General features: G+C 45.2%; 1 protein-coding gene across 5 annotated transcripts in view; it reads left to right on the top strand.

Annotated features, from left to right (window-relative positions):
* The window catches only part of PAK6 (p21 (RAC1) activated kinase 6), a 53454-nt gene that overhangs the window by 19670 nt on the left and 20073 nt on the right, over positions 1-13711 (top strand). For 2 of the 5 annotated variants that reach the window (XM_035111015.2, XM_035111034.2), the window contains exons 3-5: positions 5226-5387; positions 7446-7654; positions 11750-12379. In XM_035111015.2, coding sequence (XP_034966906.1) covers positions 7451-7654; positions 11750-12379 — 834 coding nt within the window. In that variant the 5' untranslated portion in view covers positions 5226-5387; positions 7446-7450. Of the gene's footprint in view, positions 1-471; positions 1164-5225; positions 5388-7445; positions 7655-11749; positions 12380-13711 lie in introns of those variants that run through there. The other 3 variants (XM_035111025.2, XM_060273350.1, XM_035111078.2) reach the window with 2 other exon arrangements.

Below are 13711 nucleotides of genomic sequence, written 5' to 3' on the forward strand. Positions count from 1 at the left end.
ATGGGCAGTTGTAGGGCAGGAGGTGAAAGCAAAGAGGTCAGAAAAAAGCCACTGGTTGCTGCACTTAAGGCTTTAGAGATCAACATAAGCAAAGAGGGGGAGATCCCTGCCCCATAGAACAAAATTTCAGTAGCAGGAAAGACAACAGAAGGAGGGGAGGGAGAAAAAAAGAGAGAGGAAAAGTTAATAAGCCTGGGGAGGGGAGAAACTAGGGCTCTGGTGCTCGTTCAGTCTGTGCAAGCATTTCAGTTCGCCAGATGGAATGATCCGCCCCTCTCTTCTCGCATCCAGCTCTGGGGTTTTCCTGACACACACCCCAAGACAATTTTAGGGGGTGTGCGGGGGGGCAGAGACAGCCCCCTTACGCAAGCAGAATCCCTAATGAAGCTGATATAGGCTTCATTAGGTGAACCCCGCTCAGGGGCGTTACCTGATGATCGCCCTGCTCAGAGTAGACCCATTGAAATGAACGAACCTGCTAGGCACGCCCATTCTTTTCCACGGGTCTGCTGCTCTCACACAGCTCACAAATGCACCATGCGGCCAGGGGGCTATCGCAAACGTGACGCTAGATCCCCGCTATTAAAATGCACAGCGAGTCCATGCCAAGAGCCAGTAGTTCGGCATCTATTCTGGCAGGCTGGCCATTTCCCAGCTTCTCCTGCTGCCAGGGGACTCGGGGGGCCACACACTCCCAGCCCCCGATCCTTTCATTCTCCCTCTCCCCACTCCCCTCTTCCTGACGGTGCCTGACCCCCTTTTTTTTACTCCCCTCTTGCCTCGCCCCTCCTTCCCAGCTGGTCCCTCCTCCCTCTTGCTCTGAATCTGCCGGCTGTGCTTTTCCTCGCAGTCACTGGGAGATGTGACAGCCTTTGGGATTGTATTATCTATGAAAAAGCTATATCCGGAGTTGAAAAAAATCTTGACGTGGCTCCCGGGCAGCAGGGGTGGATCGTGGAGAGAATCTGAGTCTCGAGCGCCTTTTCCTTTATGGCAGGGACTGATTATTTCCGCTGGTGGCTGTTCTCTCAGTACAGATGTGAGCACTAAACGGAGGGGGGGGGCGGCAGAGACTAAAGACTAGCATATTACTGAAATGTCAGTGTCTTGGAAGTACAGGCTCTATGTCAAAAAGGGACCTTCTCTAATTGCTTAAGCCTCAGGTATGCATTTTACATTTACTTACCAGGTCCAATTCCAGTTGTGAATTAAAATGTCTCTTGTTCTTTTTCTACCAGCTCAAAAAGTGTTTGATTTAGGCTTTTTGTATATATATATATATTAATATTAAAAGGGGGTGGGGAGGGGGAGAAATGCAAATATGCTCCAGGAGTGCTGGGAGCAGAACTGTAATGCACGAGAATGGTGTGGCTTCAGCAAAATGCAAAATGCAAGCAGGTTATTAAAACTGAAACAGGAGGATTTCTCTCTCTCTCTCTCTTTGAAATCAGTTTTTGTGCATGGTGGGTCTCTCCCCCTCCCAGCAATCTTGCTAGTCTGACCTTTTAAACCAATGCCCACCTTTCTCGTATGAGGCTGTGGTCTAAGATAGCTGGTGGAAATAAAACGCAAATGCTGCTAGGAAACCCAAGGTGTTATGAATGCAAAATTGGATGAAATTTTCATCATCCTCACTACTTGTGAGCAAATATGGGTCTGCTATTGAAGGTGCCCGTGTGTCTCTCTGAGCCAGGTAACTGTTGCATCTGTGTAACTGCCTTCCTTGGGTGTTTTTTTGGGGGGGAAATTGTGGTTAGATTCTGGCAGTCTTTGTGGGTGTGTGCTTGAGAGCTGGCCAAGAGTTCCAGACCACAACTGCAGTGTAAAAGTGTTGAGTCCATAACTCAAGAAGACTTTGAGTCATAGAACGGTGATGCTAATTGCTGCTCATCACTGCCATGGTTCCTTCGTTCATTTATTTTCAAAGCTTCCGAAATTACTCAAGCGTTTTTTGGGGGGTGTGGTTGGAAGGAAGAAAGAAATGGTCCAGGATCCAAAGAACCTTGAAATTAGTTGGAGCCGAAGGGAACCTGGAGGAATATTAGCATGTTGGTCACTGGTTGATCTTTTGTCTTGAGAATGAAGGAAGTTTCAAATGCATGTTTTGAATGAGGCATGGCAGCAAGTTGGGGAAAAAGTTATAGAAACTCACTAGGCTGGCTCAGGTGGATGGGCCAAATGTAAGATAAGAACATCAGAAGAGCTTTGCTGGATCAGACCAGTGGCTCATCTGGGCCAGCATTCTGCTCTTACAGTGGCCAAACAGATGCCTATGGACAGCTGCTGCCAACCAGTGTTGAAAATACTGAGCTAAATGGGTCAATGGTCTGGGCTCAGTATAAGGCAACTTCCTGTGTTCTGGCCATAGTGACCGTTAGATTCTAGCAATGTTCGCTATTGCTGGAATCCAGAGCCATTGAGATTGCAATGTTATACCCACTTACCTGGGAGTAAGGCTCTTTCGACTCATTGGACTTCTGAGTAAATATGCATAGGGGTAGTACTGTTAGTCTCATGTCTGTGGGCTGCCTTGAATGTGTCACGCAAGAGACATTTGCAATCTGTTGGGAAATCATAACGTGGCAAAAAGGCTGACTGTGACTTGACTACATGTCACACAATTTCCCACGCTAAGGTGACATTAGTGTGGTTCATTTCACCTTCTGTGCACAGGCCCTTGGTATGGGAGTGGCTCCAAGGGAATAACCAGTGAGGAGAAAAAGGAAGAGCAAAGTTTAAAGTAGCAAGATCACAAAATTACTGAGTCTGTTAATTATGTTGTTCTTCTTATTTTGTGCTGAGGTGGGGCTTTCTGTTGGATGTTGAAGGGCACATTTGGTTGGCTTGCCACTCTGCTTTCGATGCCCAAGGTAATAGGAGGTGGTGGTTTTTGTCTTTTTACAATTATGGCTATATTGAAAATAGCTTGGGGGACCACAGCTGACTGGACTTTGGGGGCAATGGTGTAGATGACAATGTTTTAGATGACAATCTCATTACTTCCTACATCAGACTATTTGTCAAGATAATGGTAGGAATTATTCATACTCTCTTGACAGCCGAGACACTTGTTTAATACCAAGGGCACAACTTCCTGATCTCTTCCTATGACTCCTGGCTAACTCACTTTCATTTAGTAGCTCATTTGTATTGATGGAAGCTTCATGATGCCTTGGCATCTTCCCGTTGCTACCAGCAACATTGCTAGGCATATATCATCCTTAGACATAGGAGCGGGCACTCATTTTTTCTTTAAAGGGTTCATAGAATCATAGAATCATAGGGCCATCCAGTCCAACCCCCTGCAAAGCAAGAAACACCATCAAAGCATTCCTGACAGATGGCTGTCAAGCCTCCGCTTAAAGACCTCCAAAGAAGGAGACTCCACCACACTCCTTGGCAGCAAATTCCACTGTCGAACAGCTCTTACTGTCAGGAAGTTCTTCCTAATGTTTAGGTGGAATCTTCTTTCTTGTAGCTTGAATCCATTGCTCCGTGTCCGCTTCTCTGGAGCAGCAGAAAACAACCTTTCACCCTCTTCTATATGGCATCCTTTTATATATTTGAACATGGCTACCATATCACCCCTTAACCATCTCTTCTCCAGGCTAAACATACCCAGCTCCCTAAGCCGTTCCTCATAAGGCATTGTTTCCAGGCCTTTGACCATTTTGGTTGCCCTCCTCTGGACACGTTCCAGCTTATCAGTATCCTTCTTGAACTGTGGTGCCCAGAACTGGACACAGTATTGTTGACACTATAAGCTTAGCCATCAATCTTTCCTGCCCACAATGAACCAATTGCCAGCTTTAGTCCAGTCGAAGCTGTTGACAGTAGTCAAAATTACTCTTTTGGAACAATCTCTACCTCATGGATTGCCTCACTAATTGGGAGTATATCTGAGGGAACTACAGTGATCTTTTTAAGAGCATTGACACACCCCACTTACGGAGTTTTATTCCTGTCTTCATTTTCTTTCTTACTACCGTAATTGGCACAGGAGCCAACTCCTAGGGGCTGAGGTCCCTTTGGCCCCTGAAATAAAACATTTGAGCCCCCTCCCCGACAGTTGATGGGCATTGCCATTCAAATGGTGTGCACGTGCTGCGTCTTGTGATCAGTTATGGGGCGAGGCTTACCTGCCCCCCTCCCAATATTTTATTCAAGATGGCACCCCTGCTGATGGGAGTAATAAGTAAGCAGTGAGCATATCCAAAATGCATATTGCTATTTATACCAAAATCACCCTCTGTTTCTTGTCATGAAGCACCAAATTCAGGCAGTTATTTGAAAGGAGCAGTGTTAACAGAAGAATGAGTGACAGCAGGTGTGTTTGTGTGTGATGGAATGGAGAGTGGAGTCAGAGTGAGTGACAGATACTCTCCATCTCTCGAGAAGGGCAGTTAGGAGACAGTTGGGCAGAGAGAGAGAGAGGAGCTGTTGAGTGGGAACAGGAAAAGAGAGAGAGGACTGCTTCAAAGACTGGTAATCAGAATAGCTTTTCCAGTGGGGGAGTCAGAGTGTGAGGCTAAACAGATCCATTGTTCCTTGTTTTGTATTTGTTCTTCTGGGTGTTATTTTCTATAAATAAATATGTTTCATCACTTCACATTTCTGAATGTCTTTTGGTTTGGGAGAATATAGGGTAGCATTTCTCACCCCATGCAATGGCTTTGGCTTATATAGTGAATTGTATAAAAGAATAATCTTCCTGCGGTGTAGCAGTTAGAGTACTGGACCTGGGAGACCAGAGTGAAAATCCTGACTCATGCATGAAGCCCATAGGAGAACTTTGGGTCTGTCACTATCTCACGCCCTAACCTGCCTCAGAGGGTGATTGTGCGGATAAAATATAGAGAAAGAAAAGCATTTATGTCACTTTGAGCTCATGGGAGAAAAGGTGAGGTATGAATGTAATCATGAATAAAAGTAGAGCTTAACTCACGCATCCCCAAACTGCGGCCCTCCAGATTTTTGGCCTACAACTCCCATGATCCCTAGCTAACAGGACCAGTGGCTGGGGAAGATGGGAATTGTAGTCCAAAACATCTGGAGGGCCGAAGTTTGGGGATGCCTGGCTTAACTCAATAGGTGGAGGCAGCTGTGTATTTTTTTTGGGGGGGGGGACTGACCTAAGGGGAAGTCTAGAATTGGTGGACAGGTAGGAGCCAGGGCCTTTTAGGGAACCCCTGGGATATCACACCATTTTTGTTTGTATTTTGCAGAGAGCTAAAGAATAGACAGGAATCTCTGGGGAACTTTGGATACAATGGAGACGTGGAAGCATGAGTGACCTATAGCAAAAAGGAAGAAGCCAAAAGTGTTATGAACTGCCCTCTGCTTGACCATTCCAACTGGTCATTAGAAGAATTAATAACTAAGAATTGGTACCTACATTTGCTTATATCCTCCTCCCTCCATCTTCCTTTTATGTTGTATCTTTTAGATTGCAAACCTGAGAACAGGGACTGTCTTATTACTGATCTTTGTAAATTATTATTATTATTATTATTATTATTATTTGAATTTATATACCGCCCTATACCTGGAGGTCTCAGGGCAGTTAACTACTCTGGGAGCCATTTTTCAGCAGAAGAACAGGGCATATGTTCTTGTGTGTATATCTATGTGTATGACTGCAGTATGGTACCATAATATACTGCTTTACAGGGGGGCAGTGTAAAGTAGGATAACCCAGTAGTGCCAGCACTGTGTTTGGACACTCTGAAATCTAGATGAATGCAAACCTGGGCAGGTGTGTGTCATTCTGTAGGTTTGATGTACATTGGACAGGTACCGTACATAGATGAGCTAGAATTTATCAACCAGTTTGCTGATCAGAGTGGCCAGCTCATCTCATACACTGTTTGCTAGTTCAGCAGTTTTCCTTTTAAGGTAATCTGGTAAAGGCTCGGTTTGCATGTGACTGAGTGGTTATATGGTTTGGCTAAGCGTAAATGTGCAGATTTCTAGAGAGATGGTGGCTGCTGTGCTTCTCCCCCTGTAAACCACCGTAGTACAGCTTGTGGACTACCTTGGTTACAGCTGGCAGAAGCAGATTTAGAGTAGCATGGTTGGGTCGGTCGCACTGTGAGAATGGAGCACGGGAGGCGAGTGTGTGTGTATGAATGTTGGTGTCACACAGGGTGCTGCTGAAATTTTAGACCCCATGGTCTGCCACTGCAGCTGGAGCAAGAGAAAGCCAGAAACCCAGGTTTGGATGTCACACTAAGCCAAACCATGGCTTACCTTGGGCAGCATGGCAGCTGCAGAACTGGGGGAGGAACTCAGCTGCTGTGATCTCCTCTGCAGGAACCTGTGTGTTCACACTAAACCATGGTTTAGTGCAAGATGGAGATGTTCCGCCAGGCCTTTGGTTGGGGTTCAGTCTGACTCCCCCTCCCCTTTCATAAGAACTTGCGTGAAAGTGGCCTTCAAACAGTTGGGCATGGTGAGCATTTAAGGCCCCCAACCCTAATCTGCAGGTTGCCATCTAATTGGATTTTATTCTGATCCTGATCTGATTTTAGGGTGTATTTTAATTGATTGCCTGATTTTATGTTAATGTGTTATACATTTGATGTTAGCCACTCTGAGCCCGGTTTTGGCCGGGGAGGGTGGGGCATAAATAAAAATTATTATTATTATTATTATTATTATTATTAGTATTATTAGTATTATTAGTATTATTAGTATTATTAGTATTATTATTATTTGAAAATCAGGTTACCTTTAATCACCACCCCTTTGTCTTTACCATTTAGATGCTTGTGTTTTGGGTTCCCAACTGTCTTCAGAGAAGGAATGGCTGCTCTGTCTACATCATTCATGAGCAACATTTGAATCTTGTCCATTTTTAAACCTGTTCGTTAATTAAAACTAGGCTCTTTTGTGGGCACTGTGATGTAGTTTGCCGACAAAATGAACTTCCCTCTGAAGTCAGCATGTCACAGTAGTGCAGTATTATAACCATCCAGCTATTACGGGCTGCGCTGACCCCAGAAAATAGGGCAGGATGGCAAAGAATACATTCAGAATATGCGGTACATAGTTTTGCTTGGAGCTGTGGTATTAGCTGTGACGACTCCGATGAACAATATGGAATGCTATCATGTTAGTAAGCGTGACACTGAAGTGTGGTGCATAATGCAAATATTGCCAGAAAAGTCTGTGGCTGTTACAGTAGACATTATTCCTACTGAATTCATGCTATGCCTGTGACCCAAATTCAGAGCAAAAATATCCCAACTGTGGTAGTGAGCAGGCTCAGGAGAGCTCCTTGTGAAGTTGAAGAGCTGTGCAAGCAACTGAAATCTGAAAAGAGAGAAAGCTCTGCATGGGGAATGTGGATCTCCAGCTGAGCCTTACATTTGGAACGTGTGACCAGCTTCTTGTATTGTGGTCCAAAAATAAATAAATCAGCCTATCTTCTCTTTCTCATCCAGGCACGATGTTCCGCAAGAAAAAGAAGAAACGCCCCGAGATCTCTGCTCCACAGAACTTTGAGCACCGTGTGCACACCTCATTTGATCCAAAGGAGGGGAAATTTATTGGCCTGCCTCTGCAATGGCAGAATATCTTGGACACTCTGAGGCGGCCCAAACCCGTCGTAGACCCTTCAAGGATCACCCGGGTGCAGCTTCAGCCTATGAAGGTGAGGAGGAAATATCTGAACTCTCCCCAATCATCTGGAATCTGAATTAAATAGTCCCTCCTTTACATTTCAGTTTGTCAGATACGGAGGGGATGTAGCCACTCCCTTATAAAGAATGGTTGCAAGGTGTGGGATTTTGTAGTTTGGAGATGAGGCAAATAAGAGGTGACATGATAGAAGTTTATAAAATTATGCCTGGCATGGAGTAAGTGGCTAGAGGAGTTCTTCCTTTTTCTCTTATACGCAACTTGTGGACACCCAATGAAGCTGAGTGTTAGAAGATTCAGGACAGATAAAAGAAAGTAATTTTTCATGCAATGCGTAGTTAAACCATGGAACTGGCTCCCACAAGAGGAGGTGATGGCCACCAACTCGGATGGCTTTTTAAAAGAATTAGACAAATTCATGGAGGAGAGGGCTATCAATGGCTACTAGCCATGATGGCTTTGCTCTGCCTTCACAGTTGGAGGCAGCAATGCTTCTGAATGCCAGTTGCTGCACACTACAGTAGGAGAGAGGGCTTTTGCTGGTCAGATCCTGCTTGCTGGTTTCCCACACAGGCCCGGCTCTAGGGGTAGGCTGGGTGTCGCGGGGCACCAGGGTGCCGGACCAGCAGGGGGGGTGCCGTGCGGTGTGCTGCACCTGCCCACCTGTCGCGGCAAGAAACGGGGCGGAGGCACCGGAGCGATCTCCGCACCACGGTGCCCGGGCGCCCAGCATGCTTGAGACGGCCCTGTTCCCACAGGCAACTGTTCAGCTACTGTGAGAACGGGAAGCTGGACTTAATGGCCTATTTAGTGACTGTCCCTTTTCTGTGGCACACTCTTCCTGTTGAGATAGAACAGGCACCCACTATCCACACTTTCCAGAAACAATTGAAGACATCTTTGCTCCAACAGGCTTTCCCAGCTGGATGTTTGCCATGGGTGTCTATTTTATATGGTTTTAGGTGTTGGTTTTTTAAAACAGGGTTTTTTGTGATTAATACATTAGCAACAACTTTCAATGGTACAGGAGCAATTTTCTCTTTCCCGTCTGGGCATTCTTAATCTCACTTCTGAATTGATGTTGTCCTTTATTTTTCTTTAACTGACTAGATAGAATCTCATTCCATCTTGGGAAAGCATGTGTGAAGCAAACTATCTTGAAGCCCGTTCTGTTGCAGTAACCCAGTAATTATGAATATGGGAGATTATTGTTTGAGAGAGATTGAAGAAGCCAAGCAATCGCTGTTGAGTGGGCTCCTTGACCTGAGTGTTTGTTCCAGCCATTTCCTCCCCACCCCCCGCAACTCTTTTTTTATTAAATTATCACCACATACAGAGCAAGAAGCCCAACCCACCTGCCAGGGCCCGTCTCCTGAGCCAGCTGGGTGGCTGACAGAGCAAGTCAGACTGTTGGCAAAAAGCAAGAGAGACATATGCGTGCCTGCACAAGTAGATGGATGCATTTCCATGGCAGAAGTGGAAAGAAGAACATCCTGGTCCTGGTGCAGATTCCCATGTTCTTGATAGGGCAGCATATTTGTTTGAGCTTTTCTCTGCCTATTTTAGAATCGCTACCACCAGCCAGAATACAGTAGGTAGCAAGAGAGGAAAGAGGTAGTTATGGTTGGGTCATAGGATTGGCTTAAACCTGGATGGATGGATCAGGCCTTCCTGACCGATTACCGGAGTAGCACATATGCATATGAGAATGCTCTCTGGTAGTCTTCTACCATATTTATATCTATTACAGTGAACTGCATCCTTACATGAGTAAGGGAGTCAGTAGTCAGGAGAAGCTACTGTTTTGACTGCTGCAGTTAATTCAGCTTGTGTTTTATGAAGGCACTGCAGAGATGTTAGCAAAGGGAAGAAATTCTCTTCTCACTCCAGGGGAAGTCCTCTCCCCCCCCCCCTGCAATACGGATTGGCAATGGTGCCAGGAGAAGGCATGGGTATTGTATCTGCTTCCCTGTGGTGAAATAGATGGTGTTAGTTAATAGATTCTTAAGCTTCTTACTTCCCAAGTAAATGAGTTGGCTAAGCTGCAAGGTAGATAAGGTGTGGGAGGGGCAGGCGTCTGGGATGGAGAGACGTGTGTGCTATATTACGTTCCAGAATCAACATTATTTGCACATGGTCACAATATGATTTGTCTCAGAATGGAGCCAGTTTCTTACTGTGGGCGAGTTGGTCGGTGAAAATGTAAAGCTATCATTATTATAGATTTAGTATTGCAGATGATTTCCCCCACAGCATTTTGAGACATCACTCAGTAAGGGGTAGCAGGCAGATAGAACAAGACTGTGGATTGTACCCAAATAGCTGGTTCATCATGTGTGCATTTGCTGTGGGCTTAACTCCAAACTCTTCCCTTCCCATATTGTCTGCACAGATTGAAACAAGCCCCGCTCCCTCAGCCCTGTGATTGCTTGAATTGAGCCTCAGATACTACCCCTATTCCATTGTTGTCAAAAATGTGAGTTAGTGGCCAGAGTGGGGACGGCTGCATTCACCTCGCGCCTATGGCAAAACCTCCTAAAGGCTCTCCATGGGTCAAAGGAGACCTGCAGGATGCACTGCTAGAGATAGGTCTTTAATGCATGAGCAAGACTTTGGTTGGAGCTGCTGCAGGGTGAGCTGAATGGGTGCATCTCCCTCCCCCCTTGGATTAATGCAACTATTGTTGTGTGTTTGTCAATGACTGAACATGTCTCCAGTTTTAAAAGCAACTGGCAATTAAAAGCAAATGGCAGGAGGCACAAATGTACTGTCAGGATCATCCTACTCTCGTGTAGGACCCTGGCAGAGACACATGCCCAACTGGCAAGTTCTATCCCTCCTGGTCTGTCGTTCGGGAGCTTCAAAAGCTTTCTCCAGCCCGAACATCACAGCGACTGATACCAACAGACATCAGCACACTTAAGATCCTGCAGAGTATTGGCGGCTCGCGTAACAGAATCAATAGCTCAGCATTTTGGCCAATCTACTTTATTTACATATAATACACTTGGAGCATTCTGACTTAGCTCCTTCCTCTTTCTCACCAGACAGCAAAGAGAAAAAGAACAAAGGACAATAGTCCCACTTCACGGAACACAGTAATACCAAAACATCCTGTCTCCGTCACTTCCCACACTGTGGAATGAAAACATACACCATCATGTGATAGACAACAATCCCATGACTGCAAACACAGAGCAGGAATCCTAACAGTCTATCTGAGGTGTGGGGGGCAGTGGCTTTGCATGAGGTATATTTCTCAGCACCTTGCCATGTTAAGTCTGTTTGTAGGTAGCACCAAGTCTTTTTCCAATTCAAGTTCAGCATCACAGAGTAGATGACCATCTCGGCTGTGAATCCTGGAAGACCTGCTTCCAGTCTTGCAGGCGTTTTCCACCTACCTGGGAGGGCAGGGCCCTGACGGACTCCAGCTACAAAAACTATGGTGCTGGACAGAGACTTGGACTGGGGTTTTTGTTGTGGGGGGAGTTGTTGCTCTTGATTTTTTTATATCTTTATTTTAGATTGTTGGTTTATGTGGCAATTCTTCAGTTTGCTTGTGTATTTTAAATGTTTTATTTATTGTTTATGACTACTTTTGTCATGTAGTTATGTATATTTTTATGTTGTAAGCTGCCTTGAGCATGGTTTGAACTGTGGAAAAGTGGCATACAAATAAAATTTTGCATGTAATCTTTATTAAATTTGTATACCACCCTTCATCTGTACATCTCAAGGCGCTTCACAGCATATGTATGTATGCATGTAAAGCAGAATGTGCTTCATCCCATAAATCTCTAATTCTGGTGAGAGGTACTGTATATTCCTGCATATAAGACTACTTTTTAACCCAGGAAAATCTTCTCAAAAGTTGGGGGTCGTCTTATATGTCAGGTTGTATTTCTTATACGGCGAGTATATCCCAAACTCTATATTTTAACTGGAAAAGTTGGGGGGTCGTCTTATACGCCCAGTCATCTTATAAGCCGGAATATACGGTAGGTTCAAGTTACACACTGAGTAATGTCAAAATGCCTGAGAATCTTCTGAGAATGGCTGAACAGGTGACCACAGAATGTTAACATAGCTTTTGTTTGTTTTGTGGTAGACGGTTGTGAGAGCCAGTACGTTTGAAGTGGAAGGATATATCTCTGGGATACTCAATGACATCCAGAAGCTTTCCCTCATCAGTTCAAATACCCTGAGGGGGAAAAGCCCCACGAGCAGGAGAAGAGCCCAGTCGCTGGGGCTTCTGGGAGAAGATGGACCCACTGACATGTACCTACAGTGTGCGGAACCAGACTGGGCAGACAAATATGGAAACTACCTCAACTGCAATGGTGGGAGCAAGTCCTCGAGACGGCAGACTTTATGGCCAGATTATAAACCTGCATTGGACGGACAGGCTCACTCCAATGGCCTCGTAATGAAAGCGCAGTCTCTTGGCCCTTCAGAATTCCAGGGCGCAAACAGCCGCTTTATCCCACTCTCCTCAGGTTTTCAGCGCCAGCAATACATCCCGGTTCCTGGGGCAAACAGTGAAGATGCTGGAAGGGGATGGAGCTCAGAAGAGCATTACGCTCAGCCTATCCAAGGGAGCCAAGCTAATTCGAGGCCACCCGGGGAAGGCAGTCCTGGCTCCAAATCGAGAGACAACAGCTTGAAGAGGAGGCTCTTGAGAAGTGTGTTCCCCTCGTCCAGCGCCTCAAACAAGATTGGAAACAGCCAACAGATAAAGGTAAGTTTATATTGTGCCTGAGAGAGCCTGAAACATAAAGGTACGGTATGTTTATTTTGTGCCTTTCCAGCTTTACAGTTTCCTTCCAAGTACAGTTCTGAAGGTCAATATGGCGTCTAATAGTTTATGGTTAATGTCAGGCCAGGGATTATGCTTGCATTATGGAGCAGCTGTTGGCCTAAATTTGCACTGGTGTTACACCGTCGACACAATCCACAGAGGATGCACAATATATGCTGGTATATTCTTTGGCAAACTGTATTTCCTCTTGTTGCCCACAGTACAGCTGTCGAGGGAGCCAAGACAAACAAGCAAATCTATGTCTGCAATCATCGTAATCTGCTTGTCAATGTCATTGTCCTTGGCAGTAGCGTGGTGACGAATTCATGGTGGTCACACTCATGCTCCGTTCTAAGATCATGCAACTTTCTTGGATTATAAAATAATCTTATAATTATACAATAGCTATAATTAGGGATGCATTGCCCCAATCAGTGCAGATCTCCATCTTTTGCCTTTTAGCCAGATCTACTATTTTCTGTGCACATACGTGGGCAAATGATTTGGAGCTCCAACACCCTCTTTTGGAGGGACTTAAGTTGTGTTTTCTGTGAAGTCCTATTGTTATGGAGCAGAACTTGCACACCATTCTTTTGAAACTGGAGCACTGTATGCTTTCAGTGTTCCTAGATGCTTAGCTTTGGAGCATGAAGTGACTAAAAAGCTCCCCTTTCATGCTCATTGGGTGGCTGTAGGATGCTGGAGACAGGGACCCCGCTGCGGAATAGTATCAGGTCTTCGACTCTCCATTACTCTGGACCGCTACGCGACTAGTCCTTGGACTCCCCACTTTTCTTCAAAACGTATGTTTCTAGGCCTCATGATGATACGGAAATGCAATTAAACTTGATCTTTGTGTACTAAAGACCCAGATGTTCCTGAATTTGAGACTACCTATTATTCTTCTCATGGGGAGAAAATCGTAATTGGGGCTGAATTTTGAGTGAGAAAATACCCGTTGGAAATACGGTGAATGCAGCTCCTTTATCACACCCCTGCCCTCAAATGGCCATTCATTCACGTAAGCTTTCAAGGTTGCATTTGTTTAAGAAAATAAAATGGTAGATCAGTGGTTCTTAAGCAGTGTCATTGTCCCCTCCTTCCTGGCCTGCTCTGCCCCAAGCAACCCAGTCATATTTTTTATTATTATATTTATTTATGTATATAGCAAACAAGCTGGGAATACAAAGGAAGGGAACAAGAGAGGAAAGTTGTCGCAGGAAGAAGAAGTGAATGTAGAAGGACTGGAGGGAGGATGAAAAAAACAGGCAG

Source organism: Zootoca vivipara, chromosome 1, assembly GCF_963506605.1.
Source record: "Zootoca vivipara chromosome 1, rZooViv1.1, whole genome shotgun sequence".
Taxonomy (NCBI): Eukaryota; Metazoa; Chordata; class Lepidosauria; order Squamata; family Lacertidae; genus Zootoca; species Zootoca vivipara.